This window comes from Mastigoproctus giganteus, chromosome 5 (assembly GCF_048544385.1).
Source record: "Mastigoproctus giganteus isolate SK-2022 chromosome 5, ASM4854438v1, whole genome shotgun sequence".
NCBI classification, from domain to species: Eukaryota; Metazoa; Arthropoda; class Arachnida; order Uropygi; family Thelyphonidae; genus Mastigoproctus; species Mastigoproctus giganteus.
In genome coordinates this window covers 150,573,314-150,599,699 of record NC_143579.1, presented here as the reverse complement: position 1 = coordinate 150,599,699, position 26,386 = coordinate 150,573,314, and the positions used below count along the sequence as shown (strand labels likewise).

The 26,386-nt window shown below is 38.3% G+C and overlaps 1 protein-coding gene across 1 annotated transcript in view; it reads left to right on the top strand.

Moving 5' to 3' along the window:
* The first annotated feature begins 313 nt into the window (after positions 1 to 313).
* Positions 314 to 26,386, top strand: part of LOC150085766 (ran-specific GTPase-activating protein-like) — a 130,125-nt gene continuing 104,052 nt past the window's right edge. Inside the window, exons 1-2 of the mRNA XM_090373471.1 lie at positions 314 to 587; positions 21,421 to 21,524. Of these exons, the coding sequence (XP_090229597.1) occupies positions 573 to 587; positions 21,421 to 21,524 (119 nt within the window). The 5' untranslated portion in view covers positions 314 to 572. The remainder of the gene's footprint in view (positions 588 to 21,420; positions 21,525 to 26,386) is intronic.

Genomic DNA, 26,386 nt, shown 5'->3' with positions numbered 1-26,386 from the left:
ACATTTTGTACTGTTTCACAAAGTTCCAAACGTGGGAAACCACCGGGCACTTTCCACAAAAACACTATGCCACAGTCAGACAAAACTTTCCTTGATGAGCACAAAAATTTGAAGTCACAAACAACAAAATAATAAATACACGACTTATATGTATGAATGAAATATTTAGAATAATTTTAATTAATTTTAATTTTTTCTAAATTTTTTGATCTAAGCTCTAAGTGAGGTCTCTTGGTGCTCAAAAGGAGGCGATATCTCTTCATTCATTCTGTCTCTTCATTTTGATCCTGTCAGTATGTATGAGAATTTTAGTGATTTTTTCCTGAACTTTTAAGCACCTGTGTAGTTGGTAGTGTATGGGTAGGCTACTTGAATAATATTTCAAATAACTTGTGACAGTTATTTGATTTTGAGAAGTAGAGGGCGGTATCACAGTTCTCCAAGATCTCGAACAAAAGTTTCTAGCTCTGTGTACTTTGCTCACCGTCGGAAGAAGAGCTTGTGGGCTTTTTATTGTTAAGGTTTTATTAATTCGCCGTTTGGCACGGTTTAGGACCTGTAGTGATCTTAACATGGGTGACGAACCTGTAAGTTTATTATAGCTAATGTAATTGGTATATTCTGTGTTATTCTGATTTTATAAATTACTTTGTATGCTCTTTCGCGGATGGCACACACATTCACAAGAAGTTGGGTTGCAGGATAGATGTGCGCGAATTTGATTTCAGCCAGAGTAATTCATTGTCGGAATATACTTCCACCTGGTGTTTTGAAAGTGTTTGTTTGAATAAATTTATAAAGGGATTATACAAATTATTAAAAGAGCACTGGGAATAATTATAGGCCTAATGACAGTGATCAGAGGTATGACATTAAGGGTAAGTTGCTACAATGGATAAAGGGATGGTTGAGTGGGAGATGACAGAGAGTGTTAATCAATGGACACTGCTGTTTGTGGACAAATGTTATTAGTGAAGTTCCCCAGGGTTCGGTATCCAAGTTTGCAGATGATACAAAGGTTGGCTGGGTGTTAACGACAGTAAAGACAATATGCTACTCCATCTGGATCTAGATAAGTTGCGCCAGTGGGCTGAGAAGTGGCAACTTGAAGTTTAACATTGATAAATGCAAAGTACTGCATATGGGTAGCAATAATCCAAGAGAAACGTACCAACTGTGTGGTACTACTCTCAGGAAAGTGAAAAATACAGGTTAATTGTTCAGTCAGATATGAAGTTTGCTGAGCAGTGCAGATGGACTGCCATGGCAGGTCATGGAGTCTTGTCAATGATAATGTAGGAATTTTGCTAGCAGTGATAGGGAGGTGATTATCCTGTTATACAAGGCAATGGTCAGGCCATACCTAGAGTACTGTGTAAAGGTCTGGAGGCCTCATTTTAGGAAGGATGTAGAGTTGCTCGAAGAAGTACAAAGAAGGGGAGCAAGATTGGTGAGGGGAACAAAGGGGTGCTCTTACAAAGAAAGGTTTAAGTTCTGCAAATTGCAGTGCCTGGAGATTAGGCACCTGCAAGGTGATCTGATTGAGGTGTATAAGGCCTTGAATGGTATGAGCAAGCTGAATGCTAATGGGATTCTTCCTCTTGCTCAGATTAAGAATCTGAGGAGTTAAGATTCAAATTGAGAAAAGACATTTGTAGAATGATGTGCAGAAATTTGTCTTTAGCCAGTGAGTAGTTGATTGGTGGAACAGACTTCCATCTTTTGTTGTGGAAGTTGATATCTTAAATAAATTTAAGGCAGAGGTGGACAGGCATTTGGAACGAATGGAGGGGGTGAAATGGGAGGGTTTTTTATTTATTTTTTTGGCTGATGCTGCATAAGCTTTTCTTGCATCGTATGCCTCTACTAATCCTAATGAGTATAACAAACAGTATACATAGAAATAGTGAGTCAGTAAATCAGAATGTCGTATAATGGGCGATTTTAACATTTCCAGATATTGAATGTAACTTGTGGATTGACCACCCGCACACTAGTAAGACTTTTATGGATTTATTGGATGACTACTACAGCAGCATGTTAGTGAGGCAACAGGAGGAAGCAGTATTCTTGATCTGATTATCAGCAGTGATTCTTTATGCATTAAGACGTAGCCCAGTGGTCAGGAGCGAGAGTGCATAGCACGTGTTCCTTGAGTGGACCGGGGTTCAAGCCCGTGACTACTAAATACGATAAATATTTGTATTGACGATTTATTGTAAACTCTACTGACTTGGTTGTCGTGCCGGAGTATAAACAGAAAATTTATTTTAATCTTTAGCTAAAAGACTTGCTGTGTAGCAGTGATCACATATCTAAATTTACTTAAAGATGTAACTACTTTTTATAAATTCCCTGGTACAAACTGGTGATGATTCCAACAGAAAATTTTAAGTGGGAAGTATTCAGGGAAGTAATTGTAGAAGCTGCTATGCTTTCATACCAACCAAGAAAGTGTTAAAGGTCGAGATCTCAATGAATGTCAGATGAACTGGGAGACTTATGGCAGAGAAGAAAAATGTGTGGGATGCATATAAAATATCAGATGATACAGAAGCCTATATTAGATATAAATCAGTCTGCAATCAAGTCACAAAGGATGTCAAGCAATTGTTGATATAAGCAGCAATGACTGCTTATATTAACAGTAGAAGGAAGGGATTGAATCACATTGGCCCACTTGATGTTGATAGCCAAACTGTTGATGATGATGCTGCTGCTGTTGCTCAGGTTGCTGACAAACTAGGTAGGTATTTTGCATCTACATTCATTTATGAATGTAGATGCAAAATACCTATTCGGTATTAATGCTATGCTGCTGCAACAGGATCTGGAAAGGTTGAGCAGATGGGCTGAGAGGTGGCAAATGAAGTTTAACATTGACAAATGTAAAGTACTACATATTGGAAGCAGTAACCCCAGAGCAACGTATCAACTCTGTGGTACTACACTGACAGTGGTAGAGAATGAAAAGGATCTGGGGGTATATTGTGCAGGCAGATATGAAGTTTTCTGAGCAGTGCAGACAGGCTGCAAGAGTAGCTCATGGTGTCTTGTCAATGATATACAGGAATTTTTTTAGCAGGGATAAGGAGGTGATTAATCCCTTGTATAAGGCAATGATCAGGCCACACCTTGAGTACTGTATACTGGTCTGGAGGCCTCATTTCAAGAAGGATGTAGAGCTGCTGGGACGAGTACAGAGAAGGGTAACAAGATTAGTGAATGGAACAAAGGGTTGGTCTTACGAAGAAAGGCTTAAGTTTTGCAAATTACAGTGTCTGGAGACTAGGCACTGGCAAGATGATCTGATAGAGGTGTATAAAGCCTTGAATGGTTTGAGTATGCTCAATGCTGATGGGATTCTTCCTCTTGCTCAGAATAATCGTCTGAGAGGGCATAAATTCAAATTGAGGAAAGACAGATGTAGGATAGATGTGCGGAAATTTGCCTTTAGCCAACGGGTAGTTGGTTGGTGGAACAGACTTCCATCCCTTGTTGTGGAAGTTGATAGCCTAAATAAATTTAAGACTCAGCTGGACAGGTATTTCGGACGAACGGAGGTGTGAAATGGGAGGTTTGGCTGATGCTGCATAACCTTGCTTTCTTGCATCATATGCCTCTGCTAATGCTAATGAAGAATTTTTTAGGGAAGGGATTGCTTATGTTTATTAAACTCTAAGAGTGAATTGAATAATGTTGTGATAACTGAGTGGAAGAGAACTTGAAGCTACACATAAAAGAAAGGTTGAGATCTATCCAATTTTATTAAGGGAGGCAGCAAAGGAAGTATTGCAAACCCTTGATGTAATAATGCGAGCATCTTTGGATTCAGGGAGGTCTCCATTGGCTGGAGATATGTAATTATCATCATCAGCCATTTTCAATTCACTGCAGGATGAAGGCCTCTCCAGCAACTTTCCAGTTCCTTCTGTTTTGAGCACTGGCCATCCATTTACTTCCCAAAAACTCATGAATTTCATCTATCCATCTCCGCCTTTGTCTTCCAGGTTTTCTTCTAGCTCCTCTTGGGTACTATTCTGTTATTTTCCTAGTCCATCGGTCATCATGTCTTCGAGCGATTTGTCCTGCCCAAGACCATTTTAGTTATTTAGTTTTGATAAGAATGTCCTTTACTTGAGTTTGCTGCCTAATCCATGTGTTTCTCTTCTTATCTAACAGTCTGATTCCCAATATAATTCGTTCCATTCTTTGCTGTGTAGTTCTCAGCTTCTCTTCCATTCTTTTTGGTGAGTGCCCAAGTTTCACTTTCATAAATCATGGTGGGGAGTATACATTGGTTCATTATTTTACGTTTCAGACAAACTGGGATTGAATATCCCAGTTTGTCTGAAATATAGGAAATTCAGGAAATATAGTCACCTACTCTTCAGTATGTGACTATATTTCCTGAATGCTATCCATCCAAAATTTATTCTTCTCTTGACTTCCAGCCATTTATAATTATTACAGCTAATAACTTGTCCCAGATAAGTATGACTCCATCTTTTCAATTTCTGCTTCTTCAATCATTATTTCCCTTTCTGTGGCATGCTTGTTTATCATTACTTTTGTTTTAGCCATATTCATCTTTAGTCCAAAATCCTTACCAATTGTGCATAACTGATTAAGATTTTCATCTAATTCTTTGACTCCTTTCTTTGGATGTAGAAACTAGGACACCATCTTTTGGTGTCCTAGTTTCTTTTTAATTTCTGGAAACATTTTTGGGTTTACTGAATTCTACTTGAACAGTGCCAACATTTCATCTTAAATGTATTGCAATACATATTGTATGTACTGTTTAAATTTTAATAAAAAAATTAATTTTAAAATATTGTGTATTTTACATCTTTCATTTTCATAAAAACAAAAGGAAAATATTGATTAAATTTGAAGTACCATATTTTCCCATGTATAAGATGCACCTTAATTTTGGGGCCCGAAATTTGAAAAAAAAAAAATGTATTACATAAAGTTATTGAACTCAAGTTTTATTCATCATAAAATTCATACAACTCATCACTGTCAAAATTCCCATCCATTAGCTTGTCCTTATCTGTGTCTGATGACGAATCACTGTCTTCATATGTTGCCTCATCCTCAGTTCCATCTATGGCATTTGAAATGCCACACTTCTTAAGTGACTTGACAACAATCTCAGTCTTATCCCAGAATCTTTTCACCCAGGTACAAACTTCTCCTATAGTTGGTTTCTTCACTCTTCCTGCTGGTGTCAAATTATCCCCAGAAGACTTCATCCAATGGTTCCATTTGTCTCTCATGGCAGCTTTGAAGGGTTTGTTAATACTGACATCAAGTGGTTGGAGCTGGAATGTCAAGCCTCCAGGTATGGCGTCAAGTTTTGTTTTTTGCTCGGTAGCAATCTTCTTTGTATTTTTTGTTATGTGTGCCCTCAGGTTTGGACTGGTTTGCATAAGAGACCACCTGGTCTCCTGCTCCAAACTTTCACAAACCAGATCTTCATCCCATCCTGATCCATCCAACCCTTGTCATGAACGTGGACAATCACTCCTCGAGGAATGTCTTCTTTTGGCATTGTTTTGCATTTGAAAATCAGCATAGGAGGCAGCTTTGTTCCGTCGGCATAACAAGATAGAACTATATAATGGCTCTTTTCATGTCCACTTGTCTTCACAGTTACAGTTTTCACCCCCTTCTTATCAACAGTTCTGCTACTTGGGACATCAAATTGAAGGGGGACTTTGTCCATATTTGCAGTCTGTCCCAACTCAGACTGCTGTCTTCCGACAAAACGACAATGACAAAACAATGAAATTCAAGGACCTTCTGCTCATAGCTTTCAGGCATCTTTTGGGCAAGTCTGGTGCGTGTATGCATGCTTAGTCCATTCCATTTCATGAACCTGAAGCACCTCCTTTGAAATCAGTAACTTCTTTTTCATCAGCAATTCTTGCCTCATGCTGAACCATCTTTGTGGACACATGAATTCCAATTGCCCTTTGCTCCTCAATTCATATCTTCAATTCCCTCTCTAAATCAGGTCATTTTGCTTACTTGCCTCTAATGGCCTTCTTCTGCCGTGGCCTTTTCAGTAGGGTTTCTTCTACCCATAGCCAGTCTCGGATTTTCTCAGTTGGAGGAGGACCAAACTTACGTTCTGCAGCACGATTTCCATTGACTTTTGCAAACTGGATCACTTTTAACTTGAATTCAGCACTGTACGAAAAGCTTTTCCGAGCCATTTCTGGGCAGAACATGGCAAAACGTAACCTAATATACTGGTAACAAGTGCGAAACAATGAGCGCAAAGACGGCAAGCCCGAAAAAGTGGGAAATTTAAGTAAAAAAAATCTACAACCACTGTATAAGACGCACCCAGTTTTTATACCCCAAATTTTTCGAAAAAAGGTGTCTTATACATGGGGAAATACGGTAGATTTCATTTAACACTATCCAGTAAGGATCTAAGACAGTGCTTTATGATATGAGGTATTTTAATTAGTTTATAGGTATGCAATGGACATTTGGTACAATTATTCCCCAAATAAGCCCAACAAATATTTTTTGTGTTATATAAAATTATGTACAAAAAGAAGTTAATACATGACATGAATCCAATTCTGTAGGTAACAGTTTTAAATTAGAATTTAAAATTAAATCTTGTATTATCCTTAAACATAAGACATTTACTCTGCAAGGATGGACATATAGAGGTTTCTGCAAAATAATATAATTGTTAAAACACACTAATCCTTTAACTGGATTTTTAAAACACAATATATAGTCCTGAGTTAAGAATGAAATTGAAAGTGTTTGCACCAGACGTGATAGGAAGGAGTGTACATTTCAAGGCCTGCTGGGGATCCTCGTGTAACCTTGCATTTCAAGGCTTTAATGTTAAACGGCTCTGGCTTTCCCCTCGCTAAATAACTCCTCATGTGTGGATGTCGATGCAAAATATTCATTTAGTTTGTTAGCTACCTGAGCAGGATCATCAACAGTTGACCCATCGATATCAAGTGGACCAATCTGATTCATCCCCTTCCTTCTAGAGTTTACTAGAAGTAAAGAACTCTAAAGAGTAAAGAACTCTTTGCTGTTTTTCTTTGCATCCCTTGCCAAAGATTTCTCGTAATCTGCCTTTGCCTGCCTAACCTCCTTTGTAACTTGGTTACAGATCAACTTGTATCTATCATAGGCTTCTGTGTCGTATGTATCCCATGCATGTTTCTTCTCTGCCATATGCCTCATCAGTTCATCTGACATCCATTTAGGCCTAAACCTTGAACAATATTTCTTAGTTGGTATGTAAAGCCTAGTAGCTTCCAAGATAAGTTCTTTGAATGCTTCCCATTTTGCATTTGCTGTTGGTAACATCATCAGTTGGTCCCACTCTATAGAATTTAAATACTGTCTCAGTCCATCATAGTTGCCTTTACGAAAGCAATAACCCTTCCCTTTACCCCTAATGGTAGTTACCTCTTTGAGTAAATCCCACTTCAGCACACTGTGATCACTGCCACCTAGTGGTTCATTTATCTGCAGATTCCTAATGCATGAAGAATCACTGCTGATCAAGAGTATTCCTCCCTCTAGTTGCCTCCCGAACATGCTGATGTAGAAAACAATCATCCAATAAATCCACAAAAGCCTTGCTAGTGTGTGAGTGACCAGCCCCCAAATTCCAGTCAATATCTGGGAAATTAAAATCTCCCATTATAAGACTCTGATTTACTGGCCCACTATTTCCCTGTACAGTTTCTTATTATACTCATCAGAGTCATTAGGCCTATAGCACACTCCTACTCTCAATTTTGATCTCCCAGTGCTTATGTCATACCAAACTGACTCGACACTGCACTGTCCAGCGATGTCCACTGGCTTCACTTCCTTGGATTTTATGTATTTCTTAACTAATAGCATAACCCCTCCTCCCTTCCTATCCAGTCTATCTTTTCTGTAGACGTTGTACTCCCCAAATTCCAGTTCTGCATTCCTTATATCTGTGTGACACCACGTCTCTGATATCCCAACAATATCAGCCTTTGATGTTTTGAGCAATACCTCAAATTCATCAAATTTATTTACTAAACTCCTAGCATTGGTGTACACGCAGGTATACATGCACCTATTTCTATTCTTAGCTACCCTAACACGACCCATATGTTTACTTGTACCGCAATGACTCCCGGCAGTCTCTGAAATATCATGCATCTTGTTTTTCAGGCTTCTGCTCATTCCAATAGAAGCAGTGCAAGAATCTCTTTCACCTCTGCCAGTGGCTACTGTTAATCTATTCGTCTTTGTCTCCCCCCCAAGCTAGCGGTTTTCCGACCCACCTAACACTGCCTCGATAGCATCAGCAAATATTCTTGCACCCTTTTTATTTAAGTGTATCCCATCCCTGTAGAAGCAGTCTCTCCTGTTAACAAGTACAGTCCAGGCTGAAAAAAATTCTACCCCTTGAGCCTTGCACAATCTTTCCAGGGCTGAATTGATCGACAAGGCTCTCATCATATACTCCCTCCTATCGTGTCTTGGCAGAATTGCAGACACTTTCAAATGCAACCCTATTTCACGGCTTTTTTTCAACAGTGACCTGTACTTGTTAAGCAATTCCGCCGGTCTCCTACTCTTAATATCATTAGTGCCAACGTGTACAACTATGTTACCTTTTGTGCCCTTAAAAGATGATATCTGCTCTACAACGTCATCAACCTTTGCCCCTGGCAGACATACCCTGGTCCTGCACCTATCCTTTTTGAAATGGAGAGACTTCTAAATAATTTTATTGAAGTTAATATCCAACGCACAATTCTGTTAAGTTAAATATTATTAAAGAACAAGTGATTAGCCTATATGATGATCTGAAGAAAGCTTGCCTTTAAAAAAAATGTGGACCCATTTAAATCTAGTAAAGGCTGGTAAGATTGATTTAAAATCCAGGGAGAAGCCACAAGCAGATCAAGAAGGAGCTAAAACTTTCCAAAAAGAACTTCTAAAAATCATTGAAGAGTGGTGTTTCATCTATATTAAAAACTTGTTTTTAATATAGATGAAACAGGACTTTTTTTTGAAAACGAATGCTTAAAAGAAGTTTCATATCAAAAGAAGAAGAAAAGACATGCCAGGCTTCAAAAGTGGCAAAGGATTGGTTGACTTTATTGTTAGGTGGTAATGCTGCGGGGATTTTAAAGTAAAACCCCTTTTAGTTTTCTGGGAAGACGGCCAAAGTACAATCCAAAATCGACCAAAGTAACAAAAACTCGACAGCCCAGGACCATTGGATTAATAAATTCATGATTTTAAGTTTAATTTTGATGTGTAATGTAGTTACTTACCACATAATTATATATGTATGTAATGGAGAATATTTTATATTTACAAATTTTTAATATTAAATATTTTGACCGACATTTGTCTTTTTGCTACCGTTTTTTATTGATTAGGAAATATCCTATGGCATAGACTGTGACTCACAAATACATATGTTACATTACGGGAATGCGGCGCTCACTTACCTCGGATTTACTTATCACTCTGTTTTTTGGGAATGAATTATCAGTGTTAAGCAGGGGTCACTTGTATAAATTATCAAGCAATACAGAAGCCCACAGTACATATGAACTAGTTTGCAATCAAGTCAGAGGCAGGCTAAAGCAGATTATGAGATGTCTCTGACAAAGAATGCAAAGACTTAGGTAAATACCAGAAGAATGAGGATGAATCACATTGGTATGATATGTTTTGCTCGTTTGTTGACGAACTGAATAGGTACGTTGCAGCCTCTGACATCCACCAGTTCTACGGTGGATGTCAGAAGGTTATCAAATTCTATCAGAGAGCTAAATGACTTTATGGTATCAGATCTACGGCACCTTGCAGTGTTACGCTTTTATCCCAAAGGTGGTGGTCACTTCATTGTTGAAAATGCAACAGTGCATTGTCAGAATTGTGCAAGAGTAGTGTGGAGAACGTTACACTGATTTCCACCACTTTCCCTTGCCCCCAACATGTACCTGATCTCAATCCTATTGAGAATGTATGCAATAGGAGTGCACCAATCTTAAGTTAAAATTTGGTGCATTGCTAGAACAATTTGAGTCACTGAAAAAAACAGGTGCTTGCCCTCGAGAATAGTATTTCTGGCAGCTTGTCAAGGACTCAAGACTCTAGTAAGTTCACCAAGTGATGCACTCCCGATTCGGGCCCAGAGCAAAATAACCAAGTGTAAACTATTCTGGTTCAAAAGGACTTTGTTTTATTAGGCGACTCCAATGTCAGGGAAACGGGAAATATTTTTTGTAATAAGGATAGGTGGACTAGAACCAGGGTATGTCTGCTGGGAGCAACTATTAATGATGTCACCAACAGACTGTCAGATTTTGAGGGGGAAGTAAAGAAAATATTATTGTTCATGTGGGGACTAATGCATACACGATCTGACGATTTGTTAGACAGATATAGGACCTTGCCGAAGAAATGCCGTGAGTTAGGTCACAATGTCTGTGTCTGAAATTCTGCCCAGGCACAATAGGAAGGATTATCTGCTAAAAGCCTTATTACTCAAGACTTGAAGTGAAGGATTCTGCAAGGCTTTTGGAGTGAAATTTCTATCAACTTGGCCCCACTTGTAGGTAGATAGAGGGAATCTGTTTTATAGAGACAGGATACATTTAAACAAAGGTAGTGCAAGAGTTTTTTGCTACTATTATTGAGGATACCTTAAAGGTTCAGGGAACCTGCTAGTTTGGTGGGGGGGCAAGGATAATATAGGTAGGCATTTATCTGATGATATTGGTCAAAGTAATGCTTGCACATACCTCAAGAATTCTTGTTTCTTGCTGCAATAGAACATAGCAGCAAGATGTTCTGAGGACAGAAAGGTTTCAAATGAGTGGGCAGCTAATGCCAGGGAAGCGAGCTTAAATAACTTTAAGGAGTGTGGCAGTGTAGTTAACTAAGTTATACAGTAATGTCAGAAGTGTTGTCAATAAAATTAGTGAATTTGAACTGCTGGTTAGGACAAATAATGCTGACATAATAGGGCTTGTTTGTAAAAACATGGTGCCACCTGGAGATAGGCGATGAGTTTCAGTATGGTATGTATAATATATTTAGGAAGGATAGGGAAGGTAGAAGGGGCGGTGGGGTCATGCTTCTTATGAAAAGCAGCCTGAAGGTGACTGTATATTGTGAGATTGTTGGAAGCAAAAGTATAATGAGAGGTGAGAGTAATCTATAAGCCAGGTGATTGTGAAGATTACGATGAGAGCCTCTACATGCAGTTGTAATGGGCAAGTAAGCGTGAATGTCTTATTAGAGGTTATTTTAATTTGCCTCTAATTGAGTGGAGCAAATGGGAAGGAAACTCCATGTGGGACAAAATTTTTAAATAAACTAGATGATTGCTATTTGTATCAACATGTCAGGGAAAGTACTAGGGAAAACCAGAATCCTCATCTAGTCCTCATCACCCTTGAACCAGATGACATAATAGGGCCAACAGTACAGGAATCAGTAGTAGGAAGTGATCAACCAGTTCTAAGGTGGACAATGAAGAGAGACGTAGCAGTAGTTAAAGGCAAAGGAATGGGTTATAAGTAAAGGAATGAGTTATAGGTATATATCTGTAAGATATATACCCAGTTAATAGAGGCCATGGCTTTTGGTGCTACATGGCCTCTATTAACTGGGTATATATCTTACAGAGAGTAAATACAATTGAATTATGGTATATCTTTAAAACATTAATCACAGAAGCCTTGAATGCTTATATACCATTAAAAAACACTTCACAAGTAGGATTCCAAGTTGAATGAATAATGAAGTTGCCAGATTACTTGAGCAGAAAAAGACAGCATGGAAAATTTACAGAACAATAAAAAGTACTGAAGCCTATAACAGCTACAGATTGATCTGTAATAGTGCCACAGAAAAGGTTAGGCTGGCAAAGGCAGATTATCAGAAATCACTGGCAAAGAGATCAAAGAAGATGGATAAGGGATTCTTCACATAAATAAATGCAAAGAAGAGGACTAACAAGGTCAGACCCTTATGTAATGAAGAAAAAAGAAACAGAAGAAAAAAATTTTATGTCAATGAGAAATTATGGGAGTGAAGTTTAAAAAAAAAATGTAATTAATGATGTTGAAATAATCTCATGTTTATAGATCGCAGATATAGCTTAGCGTAATTTGCAAGAAGAAAATCTCGTGTTTATTTAATGAAAATTTTCGAGCCTTCGGAATAGTAAGGCCCCAGGGGCCTTACTGGTCCGAAGGCTCGAAAGTCTAAGGGAGGCAGCAAGTGTGCATTGAACCATTGAGGCTAATTATGAGAGCGTCACCAGACTTGGGAGTGATTCCATTGGATTGGACAAGTGCCAATGTGTCTCCAATACATAAAGGCAGTTCTAAGAGTGAAGTGGAAAATTACTGGCTGGCTAGTCTAACTTCAGTTGCAAGGAAAATCATGGAGACAATGACCAAGGGCGGAATTCAGGATCATTTAGATCAGCATTACCCAACCTTTTTCTGTCCAATGCCCTCTTTTTCTGTCCAATGCCCAACTCAGACTAAGTATATGCCAATGCTTCCTATTCTTTCCTTAAAATATGAGTAATGCATAAAAGGTATTTTCAATGATTATTACTGATTGTTTTTATCATGCTTTTTTTTTTTTTTTTTGCACTTAGATTGCATTTTGAATTCTTAGTATAATTTATTATAAAATACTAGTGTGATCTTTGAGCTTGAGTTTTGGCTAACTTCACAATATCTTGGATAGTAATAGTCTTAAGCCACCATGACTAACAATATCAAACAGTTTCTGTTCTTCACTAGTATGTGATTCACTGCACTAAATGCTCTTTTGATGAGATAAGATGGAAAGGCAGTATAAAGAAGTTTTGCTTTTCTCCATAGAACAGGAAATTTCACACAATGTTTTAGCCATGATTTGATGTCCTCTGTTGTTGAAGATTTGCTTCGATTCTTCATCATTTTGAACTCAATTTCTTCTTGTGAACTAAATTCTTGGTCTTCTGCTTTGCAAATGAATGGATTTGTTACCCAGACAGGTATTTCCAAATCAATCAAATCTCTAAAGTGATTCTTCATTATTGATTCTCAAAGTCACTTTTCAGTGATTGCAGATGTAAGCAATATTCTTCCAACTCAGTCTAAATAGGATGTTTTTATGCTGCTCAGGTAGGAAACTGCAAAAAAATTCTTCCGCCAATGTTATGTTTAAACTCCAACTTCATGATGAAAGTAGATATCGCAGTTTTTGCCTCAACTAAATTGAAATTATCACCCTGAAACTGCATGTTCAGATGCAGTCAAGACAGCATTGGAACATTACCTAGTGCTAGGGCATGGCTAATATTCTCACTCTTTGATATGACACTGACCACTATCAGAATTTCTTTACTAAAGAGCACACTATTTATAGTGTTGAGACCATTAAATGCATTCTAACTGGGGACAAAACAGTTGAAAAATGTGTATTAAATAAAATTAAACTTAAATGCTTCAACTGTCACATCAGACTGCCAAATGTCAACACCCCCTAATGAACCCAAATGCCCCCAAAGTTTGTAGTCACGAAGCACCCCCGCCCCTCCTGTGAGTGCTACCGTCCATGTTGGGAATTGCTGATTTAGATAGAAATTGAATTCTGAAGGATATTCAGCATAGTTTTGTACAGGGATAATCATGTTTAACTAATATGGTTAGTTATATTGACAGGGTCACTCAAGAGCTGGACTTAGGGAATAATTTCAACATTGTTTATTTGTATTTCAGCAAAACTCAGTCCCACATGAGTGGTTACTTTATAAGCTGGAACAGGTTGGAATCACAGGAAAAAATCCTTAGATAGATAGCTGGATGGCTTCAGGGCAGGAGGCAGAGGGTTGTGATAAATGGTTATTCCTCAGATTGGGTTGTTATAAAAAGTGGCGTTCCCCAATTGTCAGTATTAGGATCAGTGTTGATTTTGATAAATTACATCAACGAAGGGATAGAGAGCACAATGTCTAAATTTGCAGATGATGTAAAGATTGGTAGAGTAGTTAATTGATCACTGCCAAGCATTCTTCAGAGTAATCTAGATAGACTTCAGGAATGGTCAGAAAAATGGCAGCTATGCTTTAATCCAGTAAAGCGTAAGGTATTGCACCTGGGGAACAGTAACCCCAAAATAACTTATACACTTGGTGGAGTTGAACTAATGCCAGTAGTGGAGGAAAGGGACTTGGGTATTATGATACAGTCAGACATGAAGTTCTCCGAGCGTTGTAGAGACTGGTTGCCACGGCGTCCTATTGATGATTTATCAGACAATTGCAAGTAATGATAAGGACGTCATAATCCCGTTATATAAGGCTATTGTTAGACCACACTGAATACTGTGTTCAAATATGGAGACTGAACCTAAAGAAAGACATGAGAGAGAGAGAGAAAGAGAAAGAGAGAGGTTGTCTATTTCCTTTTATCTTATCTTTTTTTTTTTTGTTATTTTATTTTAATTATTATTTATTTATTTATTTTTTTTTTGCTGGTGCAGCATAAGCCAAAGGCTTCCTTGCACCATGTGGCCATTGTTAATACTAATACTGATATGCTGGAGAGAGCTGTTCAGCAACAAAGATGTATTATAGAATGATTACAATTAGACCAAAATATGCTAAAACACCTTATAGAATCCAAGCCATGCCACATATTTGCTGTTATTTGAAACAAAGGCAGTGCACCCAATTTGATGCTGAATAAAGGTTCATATATTTTTGGTCTCTGTGTGTAATTAAAATACTTCATATGGAAAAGTGTTATTTTAAATATTTCTTACCTAAATAAAAATTAATTCTGCTGAAAATCTCAAAAAAAAATCCATTTTCTAGTTTAAAAGACTGTTAACCATGCAAAATTTCAAACATGCACCTATATTTTTCCTTATTATGTATATAAATATTATTATTAAAAAAATTAGCCATTTGGTACTATTAGTTACTTCCATTTTCATGTTTATTTCAAATTTGCAAGGTTCAGCCTATGAAGTTTGAAACTACATATCTTGCTTCTCACAGTGTAGCAGCCTTCTACAGAGAATATCAGTCTCATGTTCCTGTATTTACGATGAAAATAAAATCCTTTTTAAAATAACTAGGACTGTAGATGTTTATTTAACTAGTGGGAGAAGTGTAGATAAGTAACCTGAAACTATAAGCAAACACAGCAACAGTGCTTGTCTGGTACTGTATCACTCTGTGAGTAAAAAGCCAAATTGTTGCAGTGAATGGTGGTTGGTTACCTGATAGGTTCATATACAATTTCTGAACAAAAAAAAAAAAAAAAAAAATTATGATCTCCTGTATAAGTTTGAATAAACATAGGAAGGTAGCAAAATTTCATATTTTTAATCAACGATTAAAGGTTAATGTGGGTGCATATTTTTGAGGGTTGCATGTCAGGTGACTCACCACCAAAGCTTGGTTCACAAGCACTGGTGGCTATGATGTGAAAAATTCTACTCCTGATTCTTGCACAATCTCTCCATGGCTGAATTGATTAACAAGGCTCTCAACATAAATTCCCTCGTGTTGTATCCTAGCAAAATTCTAGATTCCGTTGAAGTTCAACCCTAACTTGTGGCTTTTTCACAATATCAGCTCACACTGGTTGGGCCTCAGAATGCCTATACAGGAATGCCCGGACTTACGTAATTTCCCCCATGCTTCTGCAGCACTCACAACTGTGCTCGCTGAATTGATTGAATCAAAAAAGAAATGTTCGACGAACATGTAAATAGAATTATTTATTCAATTTTTTACAAAAGCGTGCAATTTAAAAATTATAAAATTACAAAAAAAGAGAGGAGACGGGTATAACATCAGTAAGTTTTGCCTCTCGAGCATCGTTGCCAGAATTGACGTTTTCAGCTGATCAGTACCCCGCTGTGGAGATTTAGAAGGGATTGGCCGCTCAACCTTACAAAAGAACATATTAATGGATGACTGGACGGTGACTTTTTTTCTTTTCATTGTAGATTTCTTTGTAGCAAGCAAGCACATCATTCACCCTTAACTTTTAAGGGTTGACTTTTAAGAATCGTTCGCTGTCAGGATCCATCTTCTCAAAACTCGCCATTGCCGATGCAATTTCACGAAATTGCCATTGTCATATCTCTGGCGATGAAGTGTCTCAGCTCCACATTTGGTTCACCTTTAGCTTCGTCAGCATTTTGTTCTTTCACTATTGCTGCCTACAAGTCAATAAGTTCTTTGGTAGATAATTCCTTCTCTTCTTCCTCTATAACTCCTCCATGTCTTTGGCTTCCACCTCCAACTAAAGTAGTTCTGCATCCTTTACAATCTTATCTGTAAATTCTTCGTATGATTCGTTTTTTCAAATCCTTCGAAGCCTTTTACATACGAGGCATATTTTCTTCCATGCACCATTTAAATAACTTAGTAATTTCTGCCCAGGCATTAATAAGGCCTGGGCAGAAATTACTGCCCAGGCCTTATTAATGCCTGGGCGGAAATTAGACTCAAAGTCTCTTAGTGTAAAATTTTTCTCATCGTCCAGTGCAGACAATGCCTGAGCAAATGTTGTGCATAAATAGTATGCTTTTAAATTCGAAATAACACCCTGATCCATAGGTTGGATGAGTGAATTCATGTTTGGCGGTAGAAATATGACTCTCACATTTGAATTGAAATCATCTAGATGTGTAGGATGTCCAGGAGCATTATCTAATAGAAGCAAAATCTTAAATGGAATGTCATTGTTTTTTCAACCTCTGGAATGAAGCAGCATTTCAATCCTCTAAGAGAGAGAGAGAGAGAGAGAGAGAGAGAGAGAGAGAGAGAGAGATATTGTTATCCATGCTCTCTGGTCCATCGGAAATGCATGGGTAAGGTGGCTTTATCGATGCCCTTGAATGCACAAGGATTTCCAGACTGGTACACAAGCAGTGTACCATTCTGGAAATGCTACACTTCTTGTGTAGCATTAAAAAGTGGTTTTAATCTGTAACCTCCCACTGCATTAGTCCCAAGCAAGAGCGTGGCCCTATCTTTTAACTCCTTGAAACCTGGCATTATTTTCCTCTTTAGCAATGTATGTTCAATCCTTCATTTTTTTCCAATACAGAGCAGTCTTGTCAATGTTAAAAATTTCCTGCATTGAATAGGCACCGTCAATAACTTTCCAACACATCACAAAATTTCTCTGCAGCTGCAGAATTGGCACTGGCAACTTCTCCACGTACTTTAACTTGTGGAAACCAGTGCGATGCTTGAACCTGTTAAACCACCCATTGCTTGCCACAGCCGACTGGGCTAGCCGCGTGGGTAAAGTGCCTACCTGGTAGCCCAAAGGTTGCAGGTTTTCGATTCCCGCCTCAGGCTTGGATCAGTGTACTTCAAAAACCTTGGGAGGTGCATTATGGCCACAGAAGCCTATGCGCCAACAACTACCAAAAAAAAATTGCTTGCCACAAACTTGGGGTGGAGTTCACTATGCTTATCCTTAATATCTTTATAAATACTTGTTGCTTTTGCTTGAATGGTCAGTAGACTCAGGGGCACTAGCTTCTAAATCTGATTTTCCATCCATATTATCAACAGCTGTTCCATCTTCGATATAGCACCTGAACACTGTTTTGTGATCACTGTTGATCTTAATTGCTTTGATCCTTAGACAGGTTCTTTTATATGTGCACTGTCCTTTAAAATGGTATTCACTGTTGAAGCAGCGAGACCCAATTCCCTTGCGATAGATGACAAACTTTGTTGTCCTATTTCGTGCTTCTTAATCATTTTCATCTTCATTTCTAGATCAATTTTGTTTCATTTCCTGGCACTACCACCACTTGCATTTTCTGTTGGTCTCTTTCCCTTTGTCATCGAAATAAGTAAATAGGAATGAAGAGAATTTTCTGAAAATTTGTTTTTTATATGATTGAAGATTTCAGTGAAGGGGAAACACATTTCACACATTAGCGTAAAAACCCACAGAACTGCAGTTATTGGTATTATTGCAAATACAATAAGATCGACTTTACTACCCGTTTATAATTAGATGCACTAAATAACAGAAAAGCTCAATAAACCAGAAAGTGCAAATTGTTTTTGATTGTGACTTTCAGAAACTTACTTTAGAAAAATATTAGCATTAACATTAGTAGAGGCATTTGATGCAAGAAAGCAAGCTTATGCAGCATCAGCCAAAAAAAAAAAAAAAAAAAAAAACCACTTCCACTTCACCACTCTGTTCGTTCAAAATACCTGCCCAGCTGAGCCTTAAACTTATTTAGGCTATCAACCTCCACCATAAGGGATGGAAGTCTGTTCCACCAACCAACCACCTGCTGGCTAAAGGCAAATTTCCGCACGTCTATCCTACATCTGTCTTTCCTCAATTTGAATTTATGCCCTCTCAGGTGATTATTCTGAGCTAGAGGAAGAATCCCATCAGCATTCAGCATGCTTAAACCATTCAAGGCGTTATACACCTCTATCAGATCACCTCGCTGGTGCCTAGACTCCAGACACTGCAATTTGCAAAACTTAAGCCTTTCTTTGTAAGAGCACCCCTTTGTTCCATTCACTAATCTTGTTGCCCTTCTCTGTACTCACTCCAGCAGCTCCACATCCCTCCTGAAATGAGGCCTCCAGACCTGTATACAGTACTCTAGGTGTGGCCTGACCATTGCCTTATACAATGGAATAATCACCTCCTTATCCCTGCCGGAAAAATTCCTGTATATCATTGACAATACTCCATGAGCTACTCTTGCAGCCCGTCTGCACTGCTCAGAGAACTTCATATCTGCCTGCACAACCACCCCCAAGTCCCTTTCATTCTCTACCACTGTCAGTGTAGTACCACAGAGTTGATACGTTGCTCTGGGGTTGCTGTTTCCCATGTGAAGTACTTTACATTTGTCAATGTTAAACTTCATTTGCCACCTTGAAGCCCATCTGCTCAACCTTTGCAGATCCTGTTGCAGTAGCATAGTGTCAGTAGTGTCCTTGACAACCCTGCCAACCTTCGTATCGTCTGCAAACTTGGACATTAAGCTTGATATACCATCATCAATATTATTTATAAATACAGAAAACAACAATGGACCCAATACTGAACCCTGAGGGATTCCACCAATAACATTAGTCCACGATGAACAGTGTCCATTGATTACCACTCTCTGTCTTCTCCCTCTCAACCACCACTTTATCCATAGCAGCAATTTGCCTCCAATGCCACACTGCTCCAATTTGTGCAGCAGTCTTCCATTTGCAATGTATCAAAAGCCTTTCTAATATCATAGTTATTCCCTGCATCCAGTTCTTTTGTGACTGCATCATAGTATCCAATCGAATTGGTCAGGCAAGACATCCCTTAGCAAAACCATGCTGTGTTTGAGCTATAACTGAAGTCTTGTCTAGATGATCCTGCAGTGCTTCTTTAACCAGTGCCTCCATTAATTTTCCTGGAACAGAAGTTAAACTAACAGGTCTATAATTACTTGTGTCGCCCTTTGATCCTCCTTTGTGAATTGGGGTCACATTTGAACATCTCCAGTCCATGGGTACTTCCCCTGAGTCCCAGGAAGCTCTCATAATTATGGCTAAGGGTTTGCTTACTTCCTTTGCTGCTTCCTTTAATATAACTGGATAGATCCCATCCACCCCAGGTGCCTTTCTTGTATTTATCTTCAACAATTTCTCCTCCACTTTACTCTCAGTTATTACAAGATTCTCTAGCTTACTGCCAGAGTTGAATACACCTCTGACATTCCCCTTGCTGAATAACTCCTCATGTGTGAATGTCGATGCAAAATATTGATTTAGTTTGTTAGCTACCTGAGCAGGATCATCAACAGTTGACCCATCGATATCAAGTGGACCAATCTGATTCATCCCCTTCCTTCTAGGGTTTACATAAGTACAGAACTCTTTGCTGTTTTTCTTTGCATCCCTTGCCAAAGATATCTCGTAATCTGCCTTCGCCTGCCTAACCTCCTTTGTAACTTGGTCACAGATCAACTTGTATCTATCATAGGCTTCTGTGTCACGTGTTAAATTGTATGTATCCCATGCATTTTTCTTCTCTGCCATATGTCTCATTAGTTCATCTGACATCCACTTAGGCCTAAACCTTGAACAATATTTCTTAGTTGGTATGTAAAGCCTAGTAGCTTCCAAGATAAGTTCTTTGAATGCTTCCCATTTTGAATTTGCTGTTGGTAGCATCATCAGTTGGTCCCACTGTATAGAATTTAAATACTGTCTCAGTCCATCGTAGTCGTCTTTACGAAAGCAATAACCCTTCCCTTTTCCCCTAATGGTAGTTACCTCTTTGAGTAAATCCCACTTGAGCGCACTGTGATCACTGCCACCTAGTGGTTCATTTACCTGCAGATTCTTAATGCATGAAGAATCACTACCGATAATCAAATCAAGAGTATTACTCCCTCTAGTTGCCTCCTGAACATGCTGATGTAGAAAACAATCATCCAGTAAATCCACAAAAGCCTTGCTAGTGTGTGAGTGACCAGCCCCCAAATTCCAGTCAATATCTGGGGAATTAAAATCCTCCATTATAAGACTCTGTAATTTACTGGCCCACTCTATTTCCCTGTACAGTTTCTTATTATACTCATCAGAGTCATTAGGCCTATAGCACATTCCTACTCTCAATTTTGATCTCCCAATGCTTATATCACACCAAACTGACTCGACACTGCAATATCCGGTGATGTTGACTGGCTTCACTTCCTTGGATTTTATGTATTTCTTAACTAATAGCATAACCCCTCCTCCCTTCCTATCCTGTCTATCCTTTCTGTAGACATTGTACTCTCCAAATTCCAGTTCTGCATTCCTTATATCTGTGTGACACCACGTCTCTGAAATCCCCACAATATCTGCCTTTGATGTTTTGAGCAATATCTCAAATTCATCAAATTTATTTACTAAAATAGTAAAAAAAAAAAAATAGTAGATGTTTAGCTTCCTAAATATTTAGGTAAAGAAATCTGCATAGTTAAGGTGCTTAAAATTATTCCTTTTCCAAAGATTGCAATGCTTGCTAGCGAAAATACAAAAAAATTACTAAATTATGTGTGACTTAATATGATATTTTAGGTTTCCTGCAAGGCATATTTTTCATAATTTAAAAAGAAATAATAAATGACAGTATTATTGCATAAAGCAGTATTTGTATGCATTATAATGTTAAATTGTTTTGGATTTTCATTTTTGTGTATAATAAGTGGCTGATAACAATAACCAGCAATAACATTAACTGGCATTCAATTTAAACCTCCACCCCTCTCATAGTCTGGATGATTTGATAGATGCTATTTTGTGGAGTATTTTATGTTTCTTGAGAGAAGTGATACGATTATTGGTTATTTTTCTAGGAAGAAGTTCCTTCAAGTCCAGAAGTTCATTTTGAACCTATTGTAAAATTGCCCCTTGTTGAAACTAAGACTTTGGAAGAAGAAGAGGAGGAATTAATAAAACTGTAAGGATTTGTATCAACATACTTATACACTTAAGTGATAATTCATAGTATTTGTTTTGGAACATGTACTTTTAACAGGTGTGAAAATGTTTAATTATTAAGCATGTATATTGATGAAACAGTTTGATTTATTAAATTTTTCCATAAAGTACCATTTCAAAGTTCATCAAAGGGCACTTTCCAAAATTCCAGTTTGTTCAGTTTTAGTAATCCAGAACTTATTTTAATTTGATGGTCAAAAAAAATTGAGGGACATTCTATAAGATGTTCAGAGTGATGATATATTTTGTGTCTATATTTCAGTCCAGTTTTTGTCCCTCTGATCCTCTGCTAAGATAACTAAAATTGCCACGTGTTGTATGAGAGCATTGTGTTTATTTATTAGTATTAGTAACGGCCGCATGGTGCAAGAAAGCCTATGGCTTATGCTGCACCAGCCAAAAGAAAAAAAAAAAAAAAAAATCCGAAGAAAACAATGATAAAAAATAAAATAAATAACTAAATAATAATAATTAATAAAAAAAAAAAAAAGGAAATTAAACCTGTCATCCTATGCGCTTCCCTTACCCGAAAGTACTATCCAGATGACCTTTGAATTTCCCCAAACTGTCAGCCTCTACCACCCATGAAGGCAACTTATTCCAGTAATTTATAACTCGCTGGCTAAAATAAAACTTCCTGCAGTCCAATCTAAACATTTCCCTCCCGTAACTTGAATTTGTGTCCCCTAGTTCTAGCATCATTTATAATCTTGAAAATTTCGTCCTCATTCATTTTACTGATGCCTCTCGGAGCCTTAAATACCTCAATCAAATCTCCTCTAAGGTGTCTAGTTTCCAAACTCTGCAACCCACATATTCGAAGTCTTTCTTCATAAGGATGCCCTTTTGCAGATCTCACCAGGCGAGTTACCCGTCTTTGCACCCTTTCAAGAAGCTCGATGTCTTTCTTTAGGTTCGGTCTCCATACTTGAACACAGTATTCCAAGCGTGGTCTAACATAAGCCTTATATAATGGGCTTATCACGTCCCTGTCTCTACTTGCAAAAGTTCGATAAATCATCGATAGGACACCATGGGCCTTCCTTGCAACCTGTTTACAATGCTCAGAGAATTTCATGTCTGATCGTATCGTAACATCCAAGTCCCTTTCCTCCAGTACTGGGTTTAGTTGAACTCCACCAAGTGAATAAGTTATTTTGGGATTACTGTTTCCCAGGTGTAATACCTTACACTTTGTTGGATTAAAGCATAGCTGCCATTTTTCTGACCATTCCTGAAGTCTATCTAGGTCTCTCTGAAGAAGCTCAGCTTGACAGTGATCATTAACTACTCCACCAATTTTAACATCATCTGCAAATTTAGACATCATGCCCTCTATCCTTCATCAATGTCGTTTATGGAAATTAAAAACAACAGTGGTCCCAATACTGATCCTTGGGGAACCCCACTTCTTACATCAACCCAATCTGAGGAATAGCCATTTATCACAACCCTCTGCCTCCTGCCCTGATGGATCCTTCTATCCATCTAAGGATTTTCCCAGTGATTCCAACCTGTTCCAGCTTATAAAGCAACCGCTCATGTGGGACTGAGTCAAAAGCTTTGCTGAAATCTAAATAAACAATGTCGAAATTATTCCCTAAATCCAGCTCGTGAGTGACCCTTTCGAAATAGCGAACCAGATTTGTTAAACATGATTTTCCCTTTACAAAACCATGCTGAGTATCCTTGAGAATTTCAATTCGATCCAAATGATCCTGAATTCCACCCTTGATCATTGCCTCCATGATTTTCCCTACTACTGAAGTCAGACTGACAGGTCGATAATTTCCAACTTCACTTTTAGAGCCACCCTTATGTATGGGAGATACATTTGCACTTTTCCAGTCCAAGGAAATCTCCCCAGAGTCCAGTGATGCTCGCATAATTAGTCTCAATGGTTCAATGCACTCGCTTGCCGCCTCCCTTAAGATTATAGGGTATATTCCATCAACTCCAGGAGCCTTGCTGGTCTGTAGGCTCGAAAGTTTTTTCATTAAATAATCTTGCGAAATTTCAATTAAGGTCAGTTTTATATTCCTATTGTGGTATTTGTATATATTCCTTCTCCAAATGGCGCCAGTCAACATAGACTTTGAGGAAGTTGTGTTTTTCAGAATTTTTGGGTTAATCCAGTAATAAATAAATTAACAAACCCAGTAATAACTATAAATATATATGATATAACTTACTAATAGTGTGTGTGTGTGTGTGTGTGTGTGTGTGTGTGTGTGTGTGTGTGTGTGTGTGTGTGTGTGTGTGTGTGTGTGTGTGTGTGTGTGTGTGTGTGTGTCAGTTATTTTAGTATCAGTGTTTTGGGTTTGATAGTCTTGATTCTTTTCACTATCACACATGCTTGGAGAACTGTTTCATAATTACTTGACCTTTCCTTGTAATTTGGTGGTCCCTGGTGCCAAGCAATCCAACTGCATCTTTCCAAAGTAATTTTCAAAGCCTTTCCTAGAAATGAATCATCTATTTAGTTAAAACTTTTAACTGATTAGAGGATTCTTACTATTCTTTTCTGATATAAAGTTAAACTTCAGCCTTACAAGTAATAAGCAAAGTCAGGAAAGAAAGTCACCTTTCCTTTTTATTTTCTTTTTTACTAACCTTACACTGCTTTTCCACTCATGGCATTACTCTTGCCTTCCCTTGGTGGGTTGTTAACCTGAGTAGAAAAATTAACACTGAGGACCAAAAAGAGTATAGAATTTTTCACCAATACAGCCAGCATACTCTAATCTGGAAACCATGACAAAGGCAATGAGACTTCTCAACCGAAAAGGATGAAAAAAGGACATCTGTTTCACAAGATGTTCCATCCTTCTTGATGGTTCATTTTCTGGGAACTCAACCTTTAAGCATACTTTTCACAATTTCTTGTACAGAAAATTATGGAGGAAATTTCCGGTTATCCCAAAATGTTTAAGACACTGCAACCTAGGGATCTTCTGATAGAAATCTATAATTCAAGACGTTCAGAACAGTTATTAAAACAGATTATTTTTGCTGGATCTCCTGTTACAGTCACTACAGGTTGACCATCACTAATCCAGCCACCGGTAATCCTGTTCCACCGCTAATTCGGATACTATGGGCTGTAATCAGTGCTGCTGATCACAGCCCATGGTATTACCCTGTAATTTCCGGGGACGTAATTTCAAATTTCCCGGGTCGATGCACTGACTTGCCACTACTGTTTTGGTGGTGTTGGTTGCAGCATCAGCTGTTGGCACGAACTCATAAACACTGGCAAGCCATTGCCACTTATTTTTCTGCATTTATTATTATTATAACCTGCTCACATTTAGCCCCAGCCATGGTTCCAATGCATAAAGGAAGTGCCTCTCATATTGTAAAGCGCAAACACCGTACATTGTCTATAACAGATAAAGTTGAACTTCTGAAATAATTCGACAGCAGCGTGTCCTGTGAGAAGTTTAATTATAAATTCCGGCAATTTCTCTTAGTTCCTCTTATTTTAGTAATTTTCTTTTAGCCATTCCTTTTTAGTTTTTTTTTTTACAACACACTTGTACAAAATTGTGGAAAAACATAACACAGTATGGCGGATAATACAGCGTGCTAACGAACTTGTTTTCGCAAAATCTCTAACAATACCGACAAACTTATTTGCGATGTTTGAGAGTTTATTTTATCGCAATTAGTTTTATTGCAGCGCTCATCGTGTGTGCAATAAACTAATCACAAACAACCTTCATATATATGCCGTAATAGTGTCACACATGTGGCAGACACTGCTTCTCAAAAAATAAAATAACCTACTGGGCCACATGTATGCAACATGAAAAGTTTCTTTTTTATATATATATATATATATATATATATATATATACATATACACACACAGGGTGTCTCAAAAATATTGTACAAACACTTATGGAAGGTAGGTAACATCTAAAGGAATGTGAATCGCATAGGAACCCATAACAGTAAACGTCACCGTAACTCGGTACATGGCGCTGTTCATCAGTTCGCGAGAGGGAAAATTTCTGGTTTACTCATTCAAGCAGTAGTCGCCACACGAAGAGCATGCTTCGATATACGAACTGTGAGCTGGCAGACATGCGCATAGTGTATGGATTAGCAGAGGGCAATGGACGAGCTGCTCAACGAATTTATGGAGAACGCTTCCCAGACAGACATGTACTGGACCACCATCTGTTCGTGTGTGTGCATCAAAATTTATGCTATTATGGATCATTACAGGGAATAGGAGTAGTGCGGGCAGACCACGTTCGACCAAACTCCCGCCATGGAAGAAAGTGTGTTGAATGCCGTCCAGAATAATCCTACTACCAGCACATGTGTCATTGCAGTGTACAGCATGTCTGGCACGACGATTCCTTACACCCCTTTCATCTCCAAAGGGTTCAGTTATTGCTCCCCCAAGATCATCCTGCACATGTGGCTAATGCGCAGTGGTTCTCCAAGAAAGTGTTCAAGACTTGAATTTTCCAGCCTATGTTTTGTTCACGGATGAGGCTTATTCAATCAGCACAATGCTCATGTGTGGGCTCCCGACAACCCACATGGTGTGCCCCCCCATGCGGCACAACATTGCTTCGCAATAAATGTGGGCAGGTATGGTCGGTGACTGCTTAGTCGGCCCATACATGTTACCATCCCGCATGAACTCCGCTAAATATCGGATCTTTCTTGAACATGTTCTGCCAGGGTTTCTTGACGATGTTCCAGCAAATGTGAGATGCAACATTTGGTTTCAACATGACGGGGCACCTGCCCATTATGGAAGGTGTGTTCGTGACCATTTGAACAGGCGTTTTGGGTGTCGAT